This window comes from Indicator indicator, chromosome 8, assembly GCF_027791375.1.
Source record: "Indicator indicator isolate 239-I01 chromosome 8, UM_Iind_1.1, whole genome shotgun sequence".
NCBI classification, from domain to species: domain Eukaryota; kingdom Metazoa; phylum Chordata; class Aves; order Piciformes; family Indicatoridae; genus Indicator; species Indicator indicator.
In genome coordinates this window covers 14,208,002-14,233,769 of record NC_072017.1, presented here as the reverse complement: position 1 = coordinate 14,233,769, position 25,768 = coordinate 14,208,002, and the positions used below count along the sequence as shown (strand labels likewise).

The following is a 25,768-nucleotide window of genomic DNA, read 5'->3' as shown; positions in this document are numbered from 1 at the left end:
AGCTAAAAAGTATAGTCACTGAATAGAATTAGTTTTGGCTCAAACCACAACTTTCCTACCAATTGTTGTGACTCTAGCTATCTGCCATATCCAGTCCTTCTTCCACTGACTGCATTCAGCCTTTTTTCATGAAAGTATCAACTTACCAACTTCTTCCCTACCTGAACCCCTTCTTTTATAAACCCTAAAGGAACTGAATTTTTGTTCAAGATTTAGAAGTTTCTACTATTATTTCAAATGTGTTTGAAATTGTGTTCTGGGGGCAGGGGGGATCTGATAGGCAGAACTGTTGGGTCAATTTGACTTCCCTGGAAAACTATCCAGAAGGACAGATCATATTCTCAGCAGATTCTAAACTGTTGGTATTAATGAGGCATTTATGACAAAGTAAGAATGGTACTGTCATTATGTATGGAAAAATCTGGTTTGGTTACTGTGTGAAAAAAATACCAAGGAGTATTTTCTTCTGTATTCTTTGCTCACACACCTAATTGCCTGGTTTGGCAAGTGGAAGCTGCTTGTGATGTTCCTCATGAGGGTCAGATTCCCATCAGAAATCCATAACGCTCAGCAGTCTGTCTTCCAAAAAATTCACTACTCTGATAAAAGATGCCCAAACCCAAATTCCATTCAAAATGGTCTGTTCAGCTCTGGACGAACTGCTGTAGATCTTTTCATTAAAATGGGGTGTGCTGGTTTGGGGCCAGACAGATCGTCTCTTGCCCCGAAAGGGACAAAAGAATGAGACTCACACAAACGGATTGGAGAGTGATGGAAAGTTTAAATGGAAAAGCAATTGGTGAAGCTACAGAGAACTACAAACCACAAAGCATAGTGACAAAGAGTATCCCAAAGCGTACAGAACCCCTCACAGAATTCCCAAAAGCTTCCCAATCCTTCCCTTCTTCCCACCTGAGGGTAAACCCAAACCCCCCAGGGCTCTTTCTTCCCCCTCCCACGGCTAGGCAAGTCTCAGGCTGGCCAGGTCTGAGACTGCCCCCCCCTCCATTCTCCTCCTGGCATTAGGCCTAGACAGGCCTAAGAGGCCTTGAGGATACTCCCCCGGCATTACCCGATAAGAGAGGACATCTCCCGTGGGAGCAGAGAGGGAAGAAAGAGGAAGAGAATGACTCTGCAGATGGCCTTATAGGGTGCAGGATTTATGGGTAGAAATACGTCGTTTCCTGTGTCCACCCCTGTGGGTGGGCACCCAGGACACCAGAGGTGTATCTCATGCGGCAGTGGCAGGGGGCACCCAGCCTAAACTGCCAGTTTAGAGTGGGGGAGACTGGATGAAGGCACAGAGAAAGAAACCATTCACCAGGGTTCACTCCGTCACTATTAGTCAACCCTGTTCATGTGATGTGCAGCACTCATTGTCACATGCTATAGGAGAAAATAACGTGCTGCTGTAATCGTCATCCCTTGGAGTGCTTCATCATCCTTTGGAGCTAATGTTTCCGAAAGGGTGTGCTTAATGGCTTATGCATCCCAAATTGATCAGAGGGGGGAATTAAAGTCTACCAAAGAAGCGGCACAAAAGAAAGCTGAAAAATGGAGGCAAGCAAGGGGAAAGAACAAATGTGGGTAAAGGGGTGATCACAGACGCAACAGATCATTACTCAAGAGGAATGAGAATAAACAACATGTTCACTAAATGTGGACTACTTAGGCATGACTTTATTTTTAATTGCAAGACTGGCTAGACTTAACTAGCTGATATTAATCAGTGCGGAACAAGATGGTAAACTGCATGCAGATGAGGGAGATTAGGTTAAACTGGAGCTGCTTTTATGCCTGTTAAGTAATATTGTTGCTGTCTTTTTTCAATATAATAAATATCTGCTTGCCACATATTGCAGTGTGAGCTGGTAGAAACCCACAAGTCACAATGAGAAATTCTGAAATTGAGTTCTTGCAGCTTTCCTTCTCCTAAACTTTTATTAAACACTGTTATGCAAGATGCCTTCTGCAGGTCCTGAGCAGCTTGTTTCTGTCATCTCAAGTATGTGGGATAATAAAGATTGAAAAGTTTGGATTCAAATTATATATTCATGGTTGCCCACTTCTTTTTTTTTTTTTTTTTTTTTTTTTTTTACTCTCCTCTGAGTCATTCTTACTACTGGCAATGCCAGCAGAAGCTGGCAAAATTTATTTATCGAGAATAATTCAGGGTAAATTAAGGGCCTCTGAAACTTAATAAAATGATTGTTTGGAACTTCAGCATGGCCAGATTTTCAGCAAATATACCTGTTTTAGGCAGTATAATAGGATATCTCGATATTCCTTTATTATGTGGATGTTGCATCCTAGTTTCACTTAGCTAAAATCTCCAGAACTTCAAGTTTGTACTGAAAAAGTAATGGAGATTACTCTTGGAGGCAGATATCTCCATGTGTATGCCCTTAATTTTCAGCATATTTCTTGGGTTTTTTCTCTTCTGCTTTGCGTTTTTAAACTTTATATACACCTTTTGATTTATACTTCTGTTGACACATTTTTAGCTTTCTACACATGTATGGCTTTTCCTATCCCTCCTCTTTGTGGTATCTCAGCAATGTTGTAAGTCCAGAAATAGGAAGGGTTTTTTCCCCTTTTTCATTTAATTTTGATTTGTATTGTTAGCTCATTTTTTAAGTGTTCATTCAAACACCTTGATTCTAGAGGAAGTCCTCTTTTTTAAAAGGAAAATATTTTTCTTGAAATGAGTTGTTTCAGTATCTACTTAGGAAGTATAATTTTTGTCATACTTGGTCTCAAGGTTTGCCAATAGATACCTGTATCTAAAAACGCCATCTTTACCTCAGACCAAGGAGATGTTACATTTTCATGAAGCAGTTCCGCTGTTACTTCTCAGAAAATAACCTTTTTCTGGAGAACTCAAGTCCTCTGCTAAAGGTGCTTATTTTGCAAAAAAAAAAAAAAATCCACAGCAATACAGCAGACATTTTTCCCTGTAAGTGAATTAAAATCCTTACTCAGCGTTCTTTGTACCATTGGAGCATGTCACTTGAATTGTGTTACATTTTGGAGTAGGAAAGCATCCCAAAGCCTGGACATCTTTAGTCCTACTGGCCACAAGATGAGGAGACCTGCACAGTTTGTGACTCAGTCACCAGTTTGAACTCACAGGACAGCAAATTCTGTTTGTGAAAATTGAGGTGACCCTTATCTCAGTCCCCTAGGTTAAATATTTCATAGCTGTCCTTCCAAGAAGCTTGATCAGTAAAATGTCAACTGTTAGAATTCTGTGGCTGAGCTGTAAGTCAGTTCCCTTAGGGTATTAGCCTTTCTGAAGGTACTTCAGATACTTTCAATATGGAAAAGTTAAAGTACAGACAAGTGTGGTTTTGTTGGCAATTCCTGATGTGACCTCTATACCCAGTAACTTTCCCAATTGTTTTATAATTAATGTGTTGTCGTGGCTCCCACAAGATGCTCTCTGCTGTGCTGATGATTTAACTTTTCAGATGAACGTTAAACTGTTTAATTCTCTTCATAATGCTTGATTCTGGGAGAGAGACTGAGATGCATAACCTTACTTCTACATTTCTTACGTTCTCAAGAAAATATGGTACTATGGAGGATGTTTTCTGGAAAGAAGGAGGTTTTAACTCAGATTTTCAGCAGGTATTTGAGGCTTCTGCAGAAACTAATAGGGGTTCAGGGTTTGTTTTAAACCTGACTGAGAGCTGCATGAGTGTCCTAGTTTCTAATTTGATAGTAATCCAAATACACAGTGGAATTTCCTGGAAATTGAATCTTCAAGGTGTCCTCTTTATTCCCTGCTATCTTAGCCAAGAGTACTGGAAGACCACCTAAGTGTTTAACGCTGGTCTTCCACAGTTGGCAATTGCAAAAGCAGCAATGGTTGTTAACAGGAGACCAGTGAAGTCCATTAAATTGTGTCCTAGTGTAAGCGTATCATTTCTTTTTCTCCTCTCCCTTACAGAGACCTCCATCTGTTAGGCTGGTTTTAATGTGCACTGTATGAGAATCCTGCTGATGTCTTAAGGAAACATTTTTTTGTTCCATGGTTGGTTTTGGTTTTCCCTCAGAGTGTGAGAAAAGGATTATGTTTGCAATCACCTCTCTGGAGAAAGGGGATTTAGTTCGTGTAGAAAAGATTTGCTTGTTGTCTGGCTTAGATACTGTGATTGTATCAAACTGAGGGAGAGCAGACTAGATTTACAAACAGGAGTGATGCATGTTAGGTTCTTGATGGGGAAAAAAGAAACATTCAAGGATTAAGAATTTTTAAATCTGAATTTAATTTGTCTAGTATCTTCCAATTCCTTCTTTACTTCCTACATGAAGAGCCATGTGTGCCAGACAATTATGCTATTTCTGAATTATTGTTACTGTGACTGGGAAGGAGATAGGTATAATTAATACCATCTAAATCTGTCTGTATATCCCAGCAAAAATCTAACATAGAGGATGGTGGGGCATCTGTTGCCCTCCTCAAGATCATAAACTACATTATTTCACCCTATTCAACACTTTTGATCCCATCAAAGTCTCAAGCCTAATATTTGTGACAATGCTCTCCCTGAAGTCTGTTTTCCGATAATATTTATTAGTGTCTAGTCTTCAGACTTCAGTGCTAGGAGACAGGAAAGTAAAAGAAAGCATTCCAGATTTACTTCCCCAAGAGTGTCCTTTTGATACCACCAAGGCTCTGGTCTTGGGCTCCAGTGTCCTATGCCCTGTCCCAACAGAGAAATATTATCTTTATAACTGTGTCTGGGTACATTTTGTTCCAATAAGAGAGGATCCTTAGTTACTGCTCACCTGAAGTGCTGGCTCTCAATGTTTATGTCCTTACTGAGGTATGAAACAGTATAGGTTGTCTTCATCCACATTACAAGAAACTGTCCATCCATCAATCACCTACAAAAAGCTGCCCAGCTCAGAGGAAAAGACAAGGTAGAAGGAGGAGGAACCTTTTAAAAATAAAATTGAATGATTGCACCTCTCTGAAATGAGAAAGTGGTGAGCTGATGTCTGAGTAGTGAATATTGGTCAGGAAATATGGAAAGGCTTTCCCTGAGGCATCCTACTTATCTATCTTTGAAATAAATGGAAGAATGCTCTAGTTTAAAGTATTTACCATCCACAGGTAATGCAAATAATAAAGCACCTAAAAGTCCTTCCTGCTCCTACAGGAGCAATTATACTTTCCAACCCAGCTATGAAGCTTTACAGTGCTTAGAGGTTTTACTGCCATTATTATATATCCATAGCTGGGATATGGGTGGCAGCCTAAGGAGAGACAGCTTTTGCTTAGATGAAAGATGCCTTTTTGTCAAGTTTGGAAAAAGCAGTTGTGACTGTGTTCCCTCTTCTGCCTCCTTCCTTCCTCCCTCCCCCTTAGTTGAAATCCTTCAACTAAGCAAGTTCAGTATAACAAAAAAAATTAGATTTCACTTTTCAGGGGAAAAAAAAGCCAAATGTTATTATTTTTTTTTTTTTTTTAACATTACTAAATGAGGACCAGATTTAGCAATAGCTCCCAACTGATTGTTATGTAGCATCATGTCTGGCCTCCTTTTATGATAGCTGCATTGTTCTTCTAAATTTCAAAATCATTCCAAACTGTATTCTTTTCTTACCAATGCATAGGTCCTTCATGAAGAAACGACAATACCAGGAACTGATTTGAAGTTATCTTACTTAAGCTCCAGGGCTGCAGGATATAAATCTGTGCTGAAGATCACTATGACCCAATCTGTTATACCATTTAATTTAATGAAGGTTCATCTTATGGTGGCAGTGGTAGGAAGACTTTTTCAAAAGTGGTTCCCTGCATCCCCAAATCTGTCTTACACTTTCATATGGGATAAAACTGATGCATACAACCAGAGAGTCTATGGATTATCTGAAGCTGTTGGTACGTATGTTATGGAGGGGTTTTTGCATTTTTACTGTTGTCTCATATCCATTAATTGAATGTGTTTAGTGCAATAAGATAAGAAATAACAATGAGTGTTAAAATATATTAGGAAATATTAATCTAGACTTTGAACTGTAAGAAAAAAAATACTTACAAAGGAAGAGGAGACCACAACCATTTTTCACTTCTAGTTCTTCCCCATGAAGTAGCCCTCAACCTAGTAATATCACAGTCTGATACTTAGTCTGTACACTCCTCATACTTCAGAGCACAATAGCATTCTGATAGACTTCACCAAATGGCTTTCTTCTGTTCCTGTCCTGATCAACTTACTTTTAGTAACCATAAAATAGGTTTAATAACCTGTGATTGCATTTTAAAGGATTTAGGAATTCTCATTAGTATTTTCAATACTAAAGAAGCCCTAGTGATTTTTAGGTAGCCTGGGAGAACAGAAGAGCACATGTATAGGAAATCACGTTCTTTAAACTCTTCTTCTGAATGATATCCTATGCTTAATGAGAAAATTTACTGTTCATTCAGTGTCTGTAGGTTATGAATACGAGTCTTGCCTGGATCTAACCCTCTGGGAAAAGCGGACTGCTATTTTGCAGGGTTATGAACTGGATGCCTCCAACATGGGTGGCTGGACATTGGATAAACATCATGTGTTGGATGTTCAGAATGGTAAGCAGTTGATTTTCTTCTTGCTGATTTTAATATTTAACTGCCCTGCACTTCAAGTATCCCATTCTAACTTTTCAAGTTTTTGCTTTGTTATTTTAAAAAAGGAATTATGGAGTGTTTTGCATATAGTAAATGCTTTGTGCTTTACAGTGTATGTCATGTTTCTTCATCCTATAAATACATAGATGTTAAGAATTTCATATAACAAGTGTCAGCCTTTGTTAAATATGCTTAATTTAAAAAAAAAGCCACACAACTAACCCAAAAATGTTGAAATTGTTTTTAAAACTTCAGTGATGCTAAGGAGACACTATTTCTAAAGCATTTTTATGTGTCAGCACTGTTACTGAGATTAACTGTTTGTTAACAGCCTCTTGAAGAATGTGTTCAATTTTAGTTTCCACAATGAGTGAAAATTAAAACAGCAGTAAGAGACATTCCTGCCAAATTGTCACTCCCAATATTAACTCCCTTATTTATACAGGAGTTGTTTCTCTTCATGACGTGATATCATCAGGCTCCGCACAGCAGCCTGTGTTAGCACATGGGTGTCATCTCTTCTGTAGGACAAGCACTCGTTTACATTCCTACCATTTAAATCCTTCTGTCAGGTGAATCCTCCCCAAGATCCTGTGGTCTGCTCAGCACACCTCAACAGATTGCCCCTTGTTTCAGGAAAGAGTCCAGTTGCTAGTGAGTGAGCCTTCCTTAATTTCAGTGAAAAGATGAGCAGTGATACATACTTTTATAAGAACTGCACCTTGGCACCAAGGTAAATTTGTCCAGTGTGCTACTCAGCAACTGTTCGGAGGGTGGTGCCATGCTAAGGAAACCATAGCTGAGCAGAAAAATGGAGGAAATTTGAAGAATTTGCTGGAAACAAATAAGAAAGATGAAATAAGCAGAGTCACGTGGCTTAAGGTGGAAGTTTGTTACAGTAGATTTTTATGCAAAATTGGTGCCCAGAAGTAATTCAGTGGGAAGAATGTCACTTCTGCAGTACCTGTTGTCCCCTGGAGGGCTCACACTGGTACTTTGAACTTGGTTTGTGTGTTACACTAATCACCATCTATAAGCACCAAATCAAGGGAAAAGATGTCATTTTACCTAATTTCAAATGTACCAAAAAAAAAAAAAAAAAAAAAAAAAAACCAAACCACTAACCAACCAAAAAACCTTGCAAATTATTGAAAGGTAACCCATCCAAAAATATAAAGAGCTATAGTTGTATGTGTGTGTGTATATATAAGATTCTCTTCACATGGTAAATTGATGGTGGCTTTAAACTATGTTCAAGAGTACATTTGACAAGTAATGACTTTTCAAAGAGACATGTGGCTAATTGAGTGAGGTTGTGGAGTCTCCTTCTCTGGAGACTTTCTAAACCCACCTGGATGCATTCCTGTGCAGACTTGTCTAGGTGATCCTGCTTTTGGCGGGGGGGGGGAGGGGGGGCTGGACTCAATATCTGGAGGTCCCTTCCAACCTCTTAACATTCTTTGATTCTGTGAAAGTGGAGAGCTGTTACGGCAGTGTGGATGAGCTGAAGAAATAGATTCAGAAGAGAGTACATAGAGTGTTTGTACAGACATCTCGAACTACTGCGGTAAATAGTCTAATGTACATCTTTTAGTCAGTGATAACAGAGGAGAAACGTGAAGGACCAATTTTTCAAGGTAATGACAGAATAAATCAGGTGCAATAGCGCACTGTGCTGACTTGTAGAATTCCTCTGATGGAAATTATAGAACTCAGCTATTTCAGGCAAAATTATGGTGCCATGATTGTCATAAATGATGTAATCATAGAAGAGGGGATTTCTTATACCGTTAATGCATTCTGGCTTTAACTATTCATGAAAAATGCATTCTCTCTCTTTTGATTTAGATTACTTATTTAGATTACTTGCCATTAGGTTTCCATAAACCATTTTCATTCTTCCTGATTTTATCATATATATTTGTTTTATGTTTATAATCTCCTAAATTTTAAAACATTAAAAAGTAGCAAATACACCTAAAACATTTAAAGAGGAAAGCAACATATTTTTTTCTCATATCTTCAAGTATAAAGAGTGCATTATGAGAGTGAGCAGAGAAAGAGGAATACATGTTAAATTTCTTCTAAGCATCTCACAAGAGAAGTGTATCCCTCAGTTCCAACCTGCTTCCTAACCTCTGAGCACACAATCAATAAAACAGGTATCACTCTGAAGTACAAAGTAACATGTGGTTTACATAGATTATACCACAGAGAGACATATTGTGACTTACAAGTATAACCCTAATAGCTGACCATTTGCAGAGCACGCCTCATTTGATTCATTGAGTGATCTGCATAATGGGGGTCTCAGCAACATTTAACACACTGTGAAGTTACGCTTTTTTTTTCCCCTAAAACTGAAAATTTAAACTAAAGCATGCATTTTTCTTCTCAGATTTCCTATGGATGCTATAAGGAAGAAAAATACTGCTGGCACATTGCTTTGTCTTCACAAAATTGTTGTTCCTTTCATGCCTCAAAGCAAAATTACGTTTAAGAGTCAGGTAGTCCTGGCACCACATTTTTTTTGCTGTTTTGACATTTTTAATAACTGCCTATAACTGCAGACATGGTATTGAGGCAGACTTTGTTGCTAGAGGTACATTTTTGTTGTGAGCTGAATAAAGAATCTTTTGTAATGTAAAATTGAGGCAATCTCCAACTTTTTGAAGTAGCTCTTTAATTAATATTTACATTTGCAGCACTGATACACTTTAGATTACAATTGACATCATATTCATAATTAGCTGTACAGGACTTTAGAAATAAAATTTGCAATTATAATTTTTAACTTTTTTTATAATGAATGCACAGTTAGAATTCCAGTCATTTCCAGAGAATTTCAAAACTGTAAAGATTTCAGAACATAGACCTTGCTTTCCTTCAGTACACCCTTGCAATGTCTTCAACATGGCAATTTTTATTCTGAATTCTAGCTATTAAAATCATTAACATTTGAAAATAAGAATGACTGCAAACTTGTCTGGGTTTTAGATGCTAGTATATCCAGTGTTTCTACTGCATCATATGATCAAGATCACAGTGTCACAGTATATCAGAGTTTGGAAGGGACCCCAAGAGATCATCAGGTCCAACCCCCCTGCCAGAGCAGGATCACTTAGGATAGTCTGCACAGGAATGCATCCAGGTGGGTTTTGAAACTCTCCAGAGAAGGAGACTCCACAACCCCCCTGGGCAGCCTGTTCCAGTGCTCTGTCACCCTCACTGTAAAGAAGTTTCTCCTCATGTTGAGGTGAAATTTTCTATGTTTGAACCCATTGTTCCTTGTCTTATCCCTGTGAACCACCATAAAGATCCTGGGCCCCCCCCACTTGACACCCACCCCTCAGATATTTATAGACATTGATGAGATCCCCTCTCAGTCTTCTCTTCTCAAGATTAAACAACCCCAGGGATCTCAGTCTCTCTTCATAGGGGAGATGCTCAAGTCCCCTAATCATCCTTGTGGCTCTCTGTTGGATTCTCTCCAGCAGGTCTCTGTCTCTCTTGAACTCAGGAGCAGTTACTTTATTGCTTTGTGTATCCATCACTTAAATAAAACTACAGATGTTCTAGTAAAGTTCTGTTACTTGCAGTGAGAAAAATACCATGGTGAAACAGTTAAAAATCTGTTAAATCGTATTAAACAAGAATATGCATCCTTTTATGTACATGCATTCAAAGTTTTTATAACCTTTTTTTGTTTGTTTTGTTCTGTTTTTTGTATTATCTGCCAGGAATCCTTTACAAAGGAAATGGTGAAAATCAGTTTATATCTCAGCAACCCCCAGTTGTTAGTAGCATTATGGGCAATGGAAGACGACGCAGCATCTCCTGTCCAAGCTGTAATGGTCAAGCTGATGGTAATAAATTGTTGGCTCCAGTTGCCTTAGCTTGTGGGATAGATGGCAGCCTTTACGTGGGGGATTTCAACTACGTTCGGCGGATATTCCCATCTGGAAATGTAACAAGTGTTCTGGAGCTAAGGTACGAGGAGGTTCTCATCTCAGGTTTTTGAAGCTCTGAATTACTGCTGTAAACTGAAGTACAGGGAAAAAAATAAAACATTTGGAAAAGTATTTAAAACTAGAGTGAAAAAATATTACCCTGCTTATCTAAACTGTGATCTACCTAAAATAATTATTTTGTGGATTTTAAAAGTTAACTTACATAGTTGACATGAGTGGACAAAAGGCCATCATTCACCACCTCACTAATGACAGATGTAAATGTTGCCTTCTTTTCATCTTTTAACATCCTTTCTGAATGTGTTTTCTAATGATGTTTTTCTGTTCTTTTTCACTTGCTCCCACCAAGAAATAAAGATTTTAGACATAGGTAAGCATTCCTTAAAGAAGATTTATATTTTTATAACTGTTCTTTTATCTTTTTTAACAAATGAATGCTTATAATGGAGAACTCATTTCTGAGATGTATTACTAGAAAAGAGGAGTATTTTTCAAAAATAATGAGTTCATATGTTCTAGTTATGTCAGCTGTCAGGCTGTGTCGTCCGTTCGGATACGAGTTCCTCTCTTCTCATCACTCTCTGTCCAGCTTCTCAGTCAGGCTTCTTTTTATGTTTGTGTATGCACTCCTATGCTGTTCCCTCATCTCTGCTCACTCCTGTTTCTTGCTGGAAGCATTTCTGCTGATTCTACCAAAATGCACTCATAATCAGATACCCCAATTATGATGAAAAGGGCATATAAGTAATAAAATTATAGAAGTATCAAGTGAGTTTGTTTCATTAGCCTTTTGATGTTTAGTCTTTTAATGACTGCCTTTAACAGATTTTTTTATTTAAATGTGAACTTCTCTAAATTTTCCCATAATAACACAACTCCAGGAGTTCAGATTTTAAAATTACACCAAGAATCATAAGACTGGTCATAAAAATAATAGTCATCAAAAGGATTGTAGTACAACATTTGTTCATCCTGAGATTTCTACAATAGTGGCAAGAACAGATAAGGTGGTGGTGGATGCTTAGGATTTTCTTTGTCACAACAGCCAGTGCTGATGAAACGAGTTATGCTAAAAGCTTGCTGGATGCATGAAACCCTGTGAGACTTTGTAGTGGGCCTGCTAAATATAGGGCTTAGCAGCCCCACTTGTCCCTTTCTCTCCTTGTTAGTTGCCAATAGTTTTCCTTCCTTGTTTTCAAACAAGTCCCAGACAGTCATATCTCAATTCTCCCTTGGGTTTGGTTTGGTTTGGTGTGGTTTGGTTTGGTTTTGTTTTAATTTGGTTTGGTTTGGATATACATCTTTGTGAGGAAAGGGGTTATGCTTAAAAACATGTATTTCAAATGTGTTTGGCAACAAATTCCATGACTGTTTGCGTAGTCTAGCTGTTTTATTTTATTTTCCAGGTATGACTCAGAGGCAGTCTGTTCTATTTGGTGGTTTTGAGTTTTCGTTATTATGTTTCATTCGCCTTTGTTCCATAACTTTTAAAAGAATTAATAGCCCTTGTGGTATCACAAAGTTGTGATTGCAGTTGTGATGAGACAATGTATGGAATACAGAATAATACTCAAAATGGAATCTGGAGTAGACAAACAGGTTGAAAGAATAGATGTGTAATGAGGTTTGGTTTACTGTGATTTAGTAGTGATGCCCTCTTGTGCTGCTGGCAGAACTGTGGTGACAGACGCAGCAGTGGTATTTCAGAAACTAGAGCCTGCACGTAAGAAAAGATGGTGAGGGTGGACATGGAAGGTTTCCTCCTTTATTCATGCCTACACATGCAGAAGCTCCAGGTAGCAAAATTGCAATCATACTGCACAAAGTAGTGTAAGAGCATTTTCCTGGGCCTATATATCAGCTATGAAGGCAGATGGAGGTGTAGAGGACAATGGAGAACTGACTCTGCAAGAGCAGTCATGGAGCCACCAGGCAGGAAGTGTGGAGCCCACTGTGCAGCCCAATACAGTCTACTACAAATACAAATTTTCTCTCCTATCATACAACGTTTTTCCAGTGTCCACTCTTAGTCTTAGTGAGTTGCTGCTCCAGGGACTTCCTAAGCCAGCAGTGATATCTTTATGTCTGTACTCTAAATTAGAGAGACAATGCAGATCAAATATATCTTCTCATGTACCAGTGACCTCTACCATTTTTTTCAATCTCAAAGCTGAACTGATGTCTTTATACACACTGCTGCCTGAGGGTGATTAATGCTGATAGGCATTTGTGGAAGAAGTAATTTTTAGGACTTTGAAGACAGGGAGGTCATTTGGAGGCTGTGGCAGTATCCCAAGTCTGTAGAGAGCCAAAAAAAAAAAAAAAGTTTAGCAAAACATAAAACCAGCTTTGAGAGTGCATGCTATAGAAGGCACAGAGTGAATGGGAGAGAGGGCAACTGAAGCAGAAAGACTATTTTTTTAAAAATTAGTGCATGAAGAATGATGCAAGTGATCTGACAACTGAGGAGTTAAAGATATCAGCATAGGTGAGATAAAAGCAGTGGGAAATAGATGATTGCAGCTCTGTACGTGTGTGCACACTTCAAATTCAGAGCACTTACTACCTGGTGCAGACAGAGCAAGTTACAGGACCCATGTTGGTATGGAACTGCATGTTTTGCAGAGCTATTGACAGCAATTAGGCGATACTGAATAAGTCAAGAAGTCACTGCCTATGGTGGGTTTTAATTCGCATTTGTTGTTGTTGGTAGAAGGTAGAAGCATTCATAAAAGGTAGAAGCTTAATATCATTGCAAACTACAGTGAAATAGAATAAATTCTGTGTGGCTTTCTAGCTGCTGGCTGCTTACCCCTGTACTGTTTGATATCTGCATAGTATGCATGGATGTTTTTTGGCTAGAAAACATGGTTTTCCCTGGACAGTTATTCAGTTCTGAAAACTGCCTTGTTCCTGTGAATTTTTTACTGCCAGCTAAAGGTACCTCAACATACACATCTCATATTTAGCAAGGTGTTTACAATTCGAAGTGTCTGCAAATTTTCTGAAAGACTAAAGTTATAATCTAAATGGATATAATTTAATTTGCAGTCTATAGAGGTATAAATAATTCCTACACTACAAATTGATCATATTAAATTATGTCTGCATAAGTTAAGGTTTCAGTCTAGAGAAGAGAAGACTCAGGGGGGACCTTATATCTACTTTCTGATACCTGAAGGGATCCTACAGGAAGGCTGGAGAGAGACTTTTCACAAGGGTGTCTAGCAAAAGGACTAGGGGGAATGGTTTGAAGCTGAGGGAAAGTACATTTGGAATGGATCTTAGGAAGAAATTCTTCCGTATGAGAGTGGTGAGACTCTGGAATAGGCTGCCCAGGGAGGTTGTGGATGCCTCCTCCCTGAGGGTATTCAAGGCCAGGGTAGATGAGGCCTTGAGCAGCCAAGTCCAGTTGAGAGGTGTCCTTGCCCATGGCAGGGAGGCTGGAGTACATGATGTCTGAGGGTCTCTTCCATCCTAAGCCATTCTGTGATTCTATGAAAAACAGCTTTCATCTATTCAGCACACTGGCAATAATAGATTTCTAACAGACAGAAATTTAAAGTAAGCCTGCATCTGATTGTTTTCAAACATGATATATAACACTCAGCTCTATAGCAGAGCTTTTCAAGAGGTGCTAATAACCATGTATTTGATCTCATTAGTCTGCTTCACTTGGTTTCTTCATTCTTAAACAAAATGTTAAAAGTCTTAAAACCAAAGAAATCCTATTTATGCAACACACTTTTTCTGTGTTTTTGTAATTGGATATATATAAAAATCTGTCCTTGCTAAAAGACATAATTTGCTCACAAGTTGTTCCTGTTGGTCTCTTGTTGCTTTTTCCCAGTGGCAGTACATAAAAATGTGTTACATTAGCACAGTTGTGTATTTACAAAACGTGAAGTGTAGCAATGAAGTGCAGCATTTTGCGAACAGATGTTTGGCTATCACCAAGACTGGTAGATCTGTTTAAGCAGCACTTTTGCAAACATCAGAAGTGGGACTGACTGTTCTGACACTTTGCTTCAATCCATTAGGAGAGCATCTGAAATTACCTCCTGTATTTATATGACCTTATTTCAGCTCTTTGTGCAGTAAATTAGGTCAGGAATTCCAGCTGCAGTGGGTTAAATTTCTACATCATAATATATCAAACCAAAAGGTACTCTCCAGTGCTGTTTTTTCACCAGCAGGGGAGAAAAGACAGTAATTCTCAATTATGTGGCACCAGTGGAGAGGCAAAATGCACGTTTCTGGGAAAATGGTTAGCAATACATATTTTTCACGGTAATAAAAACTTTGTTGGCAGAGTTAGCAGGTTTGTGCCAACTTGTACAGTTATTTGAAATATGATTCTGAGATAAGAACAGAAAAGCTCTACTCGGTGCTCTGGTGGAAAAGATGCCGTTTCCTAATGTGTTAAATCGTGTTTGTCACATCTTTGAAAGCAAATTAAACAAACACTTGGGAAGAATGTCTTATCTCTTGCCTGTGAACTAATAATACAAACTCGGCTTTATCTGTTTATGAATTATATAATCTATGTGTCCCAGCAGCCTGATACAAATTGTAATAGAACGGTTAGGATGATACCAGCAACAAAGTGAGTGAGGGTTGAGGTCCTGCTGCAACATTTGGAACTGGATCAAGATTCCCATAAAGCATGGGAGATTTCAGACTCCAGTATTTTGATCTGGCTTACTACAGAGACAGGTGCTGTCTCTAATTACAGAGCATGGAAAAGGCCTGGATAAAATAGATCTTCTGTTCCAAAACAATGAGTAGATGAATGATTGGACTGTCTGTGACACAGGCAAGACATGTGAACCCAAAAAAGTTTGGGGACCTATGCCTAGAGTATCACCGTTAGTTTTAACTGTTTACGAATTACTGCACACTGCTTATGAACTAAAGCCTTTTCTTTTTTGATGAAGTGTTAGGTAAAATTAATTACAGGATATGCAATGTGCAATTCCATTTTACAGCAACAACCCAGCTCACAGATACTACCTCGCAACTGACCCCGTGACAGGAGATTTGTACGTTTCTGACACAAACACACGCAGGATTTATCGGCCCAAATCGCTCACGGGTGCCAAAGACCTGACCAAAAATGCTGAGATAATAGGAGGAACAGGGGAGCAGTGCCTACCATTTGATGAGGCAAGGTGTGGTGATGGAGGCAAGGCAGTGGAAGCAACTCTCATGAGCCCTAAAGGTAAAAAGAGTCATCCCTCCATAACTTTCAAAACAATGCTAAGTAATGACATTCAAAATAATACTAAATACTGCTAGATGCATGCCACTCAATGACCTTAGTTATGGATAAATATTCTCTGTTAGTACAAAAACCTAACTTCTGTTCTCTTCACTAAAGGAATAGCAATTGACAAGAATGGGTTAATCTACTTTGTTGATGGGACCATGATCAGAAAAGTGGATCAGAATGGGATAATATCCACTTTGCTTGGCTCCAATGACCTGACCTCAGCGCGACCTCTAACCTGTGATACCAGCATGCACATCAGCCAGGTATTTTTCAGCTGCTGCCAATTTGGAAAGCTGAACTGGGGCTAGAAGTACAAGTGCAGTTTTCTTGCCCCTTAAAATAAAACTAGGTGGAGTGTATAGTGGATATTTGGGAGAATTCAGGAAGAACAAAACCTGCTCCAAGGGCACGAGTCTCAGTGTATTTTCTTAGCTATAAATGCTGCTGTATTCAATTTTTCTGCCCATAAAGTTTAGTTCAGTTTAGAACAGAAAAACTATCAGCAGGAAACATTAAGTCTGGTAGTAAATATTGGGACAACAGCAGATCTGTTAGAACTATATCTTGGCATGTTGATGTTTTCTGAATCACTAATATCCTGAGCTACTGGAGTGAGTGAGAGGGTAGATACAAAAAAAACTTGTATTTCTAGTCATCTCAAGAAGCTTGTGTAGGTGAGAGGGAACAGCACCAGTGGTAGGTTTATAAATGCCATATACTACAGTGTTTCGTAGTCTGGAAGGTATTTAGCTACTGTTGCTATTACATGAATAAGAGGTGAAGACTGTCCTTAAAGTGTGTATATTGGTCTCTATTTTTATTGATGTATTTGTGGTACGCAAAAGTATATTATTTTTTGGAGGAGAAATTCAACCTTCACTACAGTCCCAGTGGAACTGCCTTTTTTTCAATAAAATAGATATCTGAATATATTGTTCCCCTTGCCTCCCTGAAATGATTTAGTTTGCTGCATGTATTTTCTTACACGTCCTTTTGTGTGATTGCTTACAGCAGATGGAAGATATCCTTACAGCAGTGTCTAACACCAAAGCTTAATTAATTACTTTACTCTCCACTGGCTGCCTGTTTAACAAAACACTTCTCTCTGTCCAGGTTCGTCTGGAATGGCCTACAGATTTAGCGATCAACCCAATGGATAACTCCATTTATGTCTTGGATAACAACGTCATTTTGCAGATTGCTGAGAACCGTCAGGTTCGCATTGCTGCGGGGAGGCCAATGCACTGCCAGGTCCCCGGCGTGGAGTACACGGTGGGGAAGCACGCTGTACAGACCACCCTGGAGTCAGCCACTGCCATTGCTGTGTCCTACAGTGGGGTGCTCTACATTACAGAAACTGATGAAAAAAAGATTAACAGGATAAGACAGGTCACAACTGATGGAGAGATCTCATTAGTTGCTGGAATACCCTCAGAGTGTGATTGCAAAAATGACGTCAACTGTGACTGTTACCAAAATGGAGATGGCTATGCTAAAGATGCCAAACTTAATGCCCCTTCCTCCCTAGCTGTGTCTCCGGATGGCACCCTGTATATTGCTGATCTGGGAAACATTAGGATACGAGCTGTATCAAAGAACAGACCCTTACTGAATTCCATGAACTTTTATGAAATTGCTTCTCCAGCTGACCAAGAGCTTTATATCTTTGATATCAATGGTACTCACCAGTACACTTTGAGTTTAGTCACTGGAGACTATCTGTACAATTTTAGCTACAGTAATGATAATGATATTACTGCAGTAACAGATAGCAATGGGAATACTCTTCGTATCAGACGGGATCCCAACCGGATGCCGGTAAGAGTGGTCTCTCCTGATAACCAAGTCATCTGGTTGACGATAGGCACTAACGGATGTTTGAAAAGCATGACTGCACAAGGGCAAGAGCTTGTCTTATTTACCTACCATGGCAACAGTGGACTTCTGGCAACTAAAAGTGATGAGACTGGATGGACCACTTTTTTTGAGTAAGTACAGAAAATTATCTGCCCTGTAGTTTTATTGAATTACACAGTACCATCTGAAATATTGCTGGAGACTGATAACGTAACTGCAGAGGTGACCCTTGATAACAAAAAGCACAGGATATTTTTTGTTTTCCATAGTGTTCTTCTGTCTTACTTCTAAACATGCAGACTGAATAATTTCAGATTCATCGTTTTGAATTTTAGATTTCTATATTGAAATGAGACAACATTTCACTCTTGTCAAGAAAGCTGTAACTCAGACAACCATGATTTTGTAGATCTGCATTGAAACCAAGGTTTTCTTCCCATTTGCTCATTAGATTGACATTGTTCTGCAGCAAATACTGACAAGAAATTTGTCTTCACTGCTCAACACTTTTTTTCTTCTCTTTTTCTAGAAGTATTTTACCCCAAAAAAAACCCAAAAGCTGTTGGGTTGGGTTTTTTATTGCAAATGGTTGTGTTTCACTGAGTAGCAAATACACAGGAAGGATCTCCTGGATGACACCACCCCGCAGACTTCCACGAAGGTGGTCCCAGGCAGAGGAAACTGAGAGAAGAAATGTGGGCTGTAGGGGGGAAATGTCATTCCTGTAGGAATAAACTGAAAACCCAGAGACCACCAGCAACATGTGGTGCAAGCACCACAGTGAGAGGTATTAGTGAAACAGTAGGTCTTGTAATTTTTCCAGACTCAGAAAAAATCTTTTCAGTGAATTGCTTTGCCCTATGTTACACTCATTAAGTCATCAATGCCTGTTCATAACAGCCAGATTAGCAAAACGTTTTACAGAATCCTCAATTATATTGACGAGGGAAGGTCATAACAATTTATAGCTAAACTAGTACATCCTGAGAGATCATGTACAAGTTTTATAGGCAACTTCATCCCCAAAGATGCTGAACTATAAACTGATATGCCAAAGAAAACGGAAGGGAAAAATGCAACTTAAGCCACAATTTTTTTTCAAAAAAGATCAATGTAGAATTAACACAGATTTTTTTTCCAGTAATGTCAACTGGAAAAATATGTGTATTTTTAAATCACGTGAAAGACATGCTATGGTTAAGAGAAAAATGTATTTCTGAAGGAGAGGAAGACATAGAGTTAGTATGATAAGTAGAAGTGTTAGAGGGCCCTTAGTTGAAGTATTCAGGTTTACAAAGGGCATCATGAAAATCCAGTAAGTCCTTCTTTTCTTTTTTCTCTTCTCTTCTGCTATCTTGATGATGAAATGCAGTAGCAACTGCTGCCAAGGTCAGGGCCTAAAAAAACGCTTTCAATTCAACACACATGATAAAGAAAATAAAGTGCCAGTGTCAGGCAGTGGCAGCAAAGCCAAACATCTGTGTTCTGAGATAACTTCACATTTCTGTCAGCATACATTTGGCTGAGGCAGTGCGTAGGAGGACTCTAAGCACCTGTATCTACTCTCCAGCCTTTACATGTGCCTGTCGGAGACACAAGAGCAGCAGGTGCTGGTTCACTGCATATTGTGTCCTGAAGTGGAGACAGGGCGAGAAATGCTTATCCCTAACAAAGACAGCAGGTGGAATGGTACTGCTGCCAGGTTTAAGGTATTCTTACAGTAATCTGTGAATTGGCAGGGCTTTGGGAACAGGCACATTCCCAAAGCATTAGCGCACATCTGTAATACTTAATTGTGCATTGGTGCATCCGCTGTGTTTCTTTTTAGTTTCTGCCAAGAGGACACAGAAGCACAGCAAGGATACACGGAGGAATGTGAAACTGGTTGGTTGGGAGGGGAGGTGTTCTCCTCCTTGTGAGTGAGCCCTGTCCTTTATGCTGAGACCAAAGCACAGGTTTGCTTGGACTGGGAATAGTCATCCATTTCCAGAGAGAGTGCATCCATTGTTTAAATGTGACACACACAACCAGTTGGGCAAGGTGGTTGATTTAGGGCACAGTGAAGGCCCTTACTGAAATCGAGGCATCTGCTGGGTACAGCAGGCACTTTAAATCATGCTGGCATTCATACTGGCTAATTGAGGACCTAGAGTTTTAATCAGGGCAGTAATTTCTCACCACGTTGCCTGTAGTTTTTGTGTAGCCTACTGGTGGGCTGCAGAAGTGGCTGATCGCTCCTGAATGCATGTTAATGGCATCTGCATGATCACAAAAATGCACAAATATTCACTATTAAGTGGTTGATAGGACTTTGTTTTTCATCATAGGGAGAATTTAGAGTGCTGTGTGTCATGAAGTACATAGTTATTTACTGAGTCTGTAAATAGCCAGCTTTCACACCCGATCTTCTTTTATGCAGACTTTCTGGTCTGAGTTAAGTCATGTCCAGCTGGCTTTTAGAGAACCCAAAGGGCACAGGCTATTCCCCTCAGTAGGTATTAGTATTATTTCCAAGCTGCTCTTTATGCACTTCCTGAAAATTAGCTCCAACCAATGTCTCATTCTAATTCCCAAGCTGAAATAATTACAGAGAAGGCTAAGCAATTTCACCAACTCTGAATTTGCAAGTGCACAGGGCTTCTGCAGGAGCAGCTAATCTCCCCATCGCCACGGTGAAGCAGTAATCTATTTAATTGCAACAAGGAAGATTCAGATTAGACATTTGGAAAAAGTTCACAGTGAAGATTTTGGAGCCCTGGAGCAGGCAGACAACAACAGTGACCCCTTGCCCTTTACAAACTGTCTTTAAAAAGAGATTAGAAATCTGTCAAGAGTAACACGGGAAGAACAGATCTGCCTTGGGGTAAGGGTTGGACCCCATATGTCCTCTCAAGGCCCCTAAAGGTCATGTTTTCTGTGATGCTCTGTACAAGTTAATACCAAAAATAAAAAAAAAATTGCACTGCTTATGTAAAGCTACAGAGAATAAGTGGAAAAAAGGCACCGTGTTATTTTTCTTGCCAAAACAGCATTCTTAAAAACATCCATTGGGCATCGTAGCTGCTTACTTCTTTTTAACATAAAATCTCCATGCACCACATTGTGGCTGTGTATTTCCCTCTTGCAGAAAAAGCAGATATAAATACGACTTTTTTGCCATTTTTTTATTCTAGGATCAGCAAGCATTTTTGTGATTTTTGCTTTTCAGTGCTGATGATTTGTAGCATCAAATCTGACTGCACTGGGTTTCCAGAGGCTTCTGCTACTATTGTGAAAACAGATGGAAAACATAAGTATCATGTGAGGCGTGGTGTACGTGTGTGACATGGTACACGTGTACCTCTCTACCATATTCACGTTTGTAAACTTTGTGGGCTAAAAAATTTCAGCTGAAGAGTTTTGTGTTGAAAAAAAAAAACTCTTGTTAAAACAGGAAAGTTTCCCTCAGATGTCAGGCGAGGAATAAGAAGCTAGGAGAAGAAATCATTCTGACTACCTTGTTCTGTTTTAGTAATAGTAAAATAGTTCAGTTTTATTGATGGATGCACTTTCTTTTAATATCAGAGTTTATTTGTGTATTCTATTTATTCGGTTGTATTATTCAGATTCTCAAAATACTTTGGGAAGGGGATAGAATTTATATTTCATTATGAATTTAGACTTTTTTCCCACTCCGAGCTAAAACTTTTCAACTGTTATAATATGCAGTGGACTAGAAATGTCATTTTACAACTAGCTCTGACTATGGCTGGGTTGTTTGACCCTTTGGTTGTCACACTTCTGTTTAAATAGCAGAAGTTACACTGGAGTTAAGATACTGTGGGTTTAGAAATAAAATATCAGTCTTTGGAGACAATTCAGTAATAGCTTTGTTAACTATTCCCTAGTGCAAATCTGTTTGTATAACCAGAGCATGGATCCAAAGAACTTCAATCATTTCAAGTTGAGTTCTCAGGTGATTTGAAAGCAGATCTATAAAAATTATTTAATCTTTTTTTTTCCTCCTTTTTTAGAACAACTTTTCATTGGAGGAAGGAAATCTTTGAGAAAAACATTGCATCCCAAAAATTGGCAATCACTGCTCTGGCATGTATAAAAGCATTTGGATTTGGTTTTTTTCATGGCTTTTGTCCACAGTCTAAATCACACTAATATCAGATCCAAAAGAAGGTTACTTTTTTATTTCTTTGAAGCTGGATGCTAATTAATCTAGAGTTTATTTAGTTTCCACTTTGCCTGAAGAAGGGAAGGAATGACACACAGGAAATCTTTCTTTTATAGTCTTTGTGGCTTTTACAGTGAAAATTGTATACTAACTTGATGATAGAATCTCTTTTCTATATTTGTTTACAGACTTTGACCTTTTAATACATTTATGGCAAAATGGATTTCTAAATTCCTGTTTTGATAAAGGGTTATAGTTTGCTGATCAAAATTGACACTGTATTTCAAAAATGGGTATTTTTATAAAGTACTGTTACTAAAATTAGTAGTAGTTCTTACCTGTTATCAAAGATCTAAAACCTTGCTGAATGAACAAGATATTAACAGAGTGTTCGAAAAAGGATTGAAAATACATGCTCACTGAAAAACCAATGGAGCCATATGAAGCTAAAATTCTTCCAGATTAGATTTTATAATGAAATTAAGTATTAAGCAAGGTATAAGAATAATCAGCCTAATCAAATTCTGTGGTTAGAATATTCTGAGATACCTGAGCTGGAAATTATTAACTATAACTGCAGAAACCTTAAAAGTTGAACTAATTATATGCATATTAGCATTTTGCAATTGATACTTCCTAGCTAGCCTATATGACATTATTTTTGTGCAGCAGTTCCCATTCAGCTTTCACATACAGAGAGTTAAACCAGGTGCTCAGAAGGAGCATTTTCTCTGGACCTAAGCTGAAGTATTAGAAGTGAACTCCTAAGAAGCTTTGTGCCCCCCTGCAATCAATCAGTCATGTAGGAGGTCAGACCTGCCCTCAGCCTCCAGGTCTCTGTCAAAGCCCTGGCATCCAACAGTTCCCATTCAGGCTTAAAATTAATCTGAAAGTAGATAAAAAGCTCACTATTAATTGAAAGTTTGACAATGCTCAAGAGGGCACATTAATCCAGAATAAAAAGCTGCTGCTATTCATGGTACTTTATCTGCCCAGGAGCATAAGACAATGCTCTGAAAAGGTCCCAAGCATCTTGTTGAGCCCCACTTCTTCTGACTCATCTCACTATCCCAAGTCACTCCCTGGGAGCCACAGGAAGCTGAACATGTGCTTGAGGGGCTGTCATAAGGTCCCTGCTTGCATTCAGCTTGCTCCATAACTACTTTATATAACTTCAGCTGGGATGTTACAGGGAAGTCCTTTGGTTGAATTGTTGGCATGCTGCCCTGCCAGCCTTTGACTGCTCTGTGCTCCTCAGGTTGCAAGAGAGGGTTCCTCTAGAGCAAGAAGACAGCCTTAGTTGTCTGTGAGGCACCTGCTGAGACCGGGCTGTGCTGCTGAGGTTGCAGTCTATATGCTCAGTGGTGTGCTTGGCACTTACGATCGCTGACAGCTGCATAGTTCTTAGAGGTGGTTTGGGAAAAACTCTGGGTAGCCCAGGGCCCGGTGTCAGGCATCTGGGATCCATCCCTCTGTGGTCCCAGCCCAGGTGCTTCTGCTGGCTCCTCTGTAATCCTCTGTAAAGAGGCAACCGTTCCTCCATCTCACAGCTCCCCTGGAAGGTGCAGGCTGAATGTGCTCTCCTTTGGCCTCCTCCAATCCCTTTGATTAAAGTCAGATAACATTCCCCACTTAGCCATGAATTAATTTAAACAGCCACCGCTGCTTACCTCTTTCCTGCCTTCTCTCTTCTTGCCTTCCTCTCCTTTGAGGAGCAATAGGCAGAGATCTGATCCAGACTAAGATGCCTCCTCCTCCCTGCAAACTCACTGCCTTTCTTCAATGTCTGTTTTTTGCTCTCCAGACCTTGCCCTCCTACTATGTCTCCTTACTTTTTTACCTTATACTTTGTTCCTTCCTGTACCTCCCATCATTTCTGTAAGGCATTTAGCTTCCCTGCCTTTTCCAGCAGTGCATTTCTTCTCAGTCCCGTAGCTCTTAACAGTCTCTCCAATGTTTACACAGGCACTTCCTGCCCTGGACTCATTTGTCTTCTTCCCCTCATCCCTTTCCCACTCAATTCTCTCAAAGGGAATGGAACAGAAATCAAAGTGTATGACATTAGAGATGCCTTACAAGAGCATCCCTTGTTTTGCTCTTACTTTGCTTCCACAGTTAAACTCACAAACTTTCCAGCCATTCTGGAAATGTGGTGAACTCAGGAAGAATGTGAAATCCCTACAGTAATTTATAGATTAGAGAGAATCCCAGGCAAAAATCTTATTTTTACTGCATGCCGCAGAGTATCACCCTTTACACAGTACACTAACAATGCACTCAGTGCTACGGTTTCCTTCGAATTCTGTGAAGCTGAGTTAGATACTGCCTCTGCCTTGGATGTGTTTGGTTTCCTCACATACCAGGGAACATAACCTGTAACTGGGCATTTGGCAACAGTTTTCCTCTTGCTTCATCTTAGTGCACTGCCTGTGGAGTATGACTTCAAAATACTGAGATTTGGGCTGAGAAAATCTGTGGAAATCCTGCTGAAAGATTTTATTTAGATAAAGGCAAATATTTAAATTTGATCAGATAAAAATGACCCTCCAATAGTGGCATCAATTCACTTGCAGTTCTGCTGTAAATTGAGGTTCACAATTCAGTTTTCAGAATTAATGTTTCTATACCATATGTGGGGGTTTGTTTTCCTATAACATATTTGTATGTGTTCATTTTTCTATCACATTTATGTTTTAGTAATAGGAATATTTTACATTTATTGGAAACTGGATCATTTTTATCACCTCTAAACAGCATTCTCCGAATGTCCTTGGTATCATAGTACTCTTTAGATATTTTTATCCTTTTACCATCAACAACCTTCTGTACCTTCTGCTTTTACTGCTGCTGCTTCTTCCTTCATCAGTGTAAAATGTAGTGTCTATAAAGTAATTAACCATATTCCTTAACACAGTTCTGTTCAGGTGATTATCATATTCTTGCACTTACTTTCCTGGCATCGCATGAGCACTTGGTTGCAAACCATGACTTGCAAGTGCAATATCTTTAATCTTCCCATATTATATTTACTCAAGCAACAATCCCCACCCCCCCCCATATTCTCTTCATTCTTAACCATCTCTGAACTGTCTTTTGGGGAATACTTTTGAGGTATCCAGTCCTTGCATAAATGCCTCTTTATCCACATTTTGTGCTCAATGCAGCACAAAATACACGTATTTCTCTCTTGAAGCATGTTTCATGTACTAGCTCATTCTCAGTCAAAATTTGGTACTTCTCTCAACATGGCACAAAATGAAACTCTGATAGACATAACCCTCACTTACCATTTCATGTAGACCCATGGAGGCAAGGATGACCAAAAGGCGATGCAAAAACTTACCTCTATTCAAACAAGGTAAGTGTTCCCTTTATCCAAAGAGAACTTTTAGGGTGAAAAACCAAGCTGACATGTTCAATTTGTGTATGGTCACAAGGTGAAGAATTATGTGCTTTTATCTAAAGCTTCCCATAAATACATCAATGCAGCACAAATATGGGACTACATCTCAATGCAACATGCAGTTTCTGAATGGAGCGTAGTAACAGTTGTGCTTGCTGACCATACTTACTATGTTCCTTCTTCAGAAAAATCATTAAATACATTTTAATTTTTTTAACTTCAGCTTCCTTTTACTAACAATAGAGATTAAGATCCCACAGTTTCTAAATGGAAAACTGTACACGAAACTTTACAGTAAATGTCATAATTGTAATACAATATGCTCTTCTATAGTTTAGTCTTGTAGGACCTGTGCTGACAGTGGAGCACATAAATTTGCTGTTTCAGGCCATTCTTGCTTAGTAACAAAGCAGCAATGTTAAAAATAATCCAATAATTGAAACTGTAAGATAGTAGTGTGAAACTTTTAGAGAACTGT

The 25,768-nt window shown here is 39.0% G+C and overlaps 1 protein-coding gene across 6 annotated transcripts in view; it reads left to right on the top strand.

The window, feature by feature from the left end:
• Positions 1–25,768, top strand: part of TENM3 (teneurin transmembrane protein 3) — a 309,130-nt gene that overhangs the window by 255,614 nt on the left and 27,748 nt on the right. For 4 of the 6 annotated variants that reach the window (XM_054383015.1, XM_054383013.1, XM_054383011.1 and 1 more), the window contains 7 exons: positions 5,626–5,893; positions 6,440–6,583; positions 10,363–10,612; positions 10,943–10,963; positions 15,582–15,814; positions 15,974–16,128; positions 16,979–17,853. In XM_054383015.1, coding sequence (XP_054238990.1) covers positions 5,626–5,893; positions 6,440–6,583; positions 10,363–10,612; positions 10,943–10,963; positions 15,582–15,814; positions 15,974–16,128; positions 16,979–17,853 — 1,946 coding nt within the window. The remainder of the gene's footprint in view (positions 1–5,625; positions 5,894–6,439; positions 6,584–10,362; positions 10,613–10,942; positions 10,964–15,581; positions 15,815–15,973; positions 16,129–16,978; positions 17,854–25,768) is intronic. The other 2 variants (XM_054383016.1, XM_054383014.1) reach the window with 1 other exon arrangement.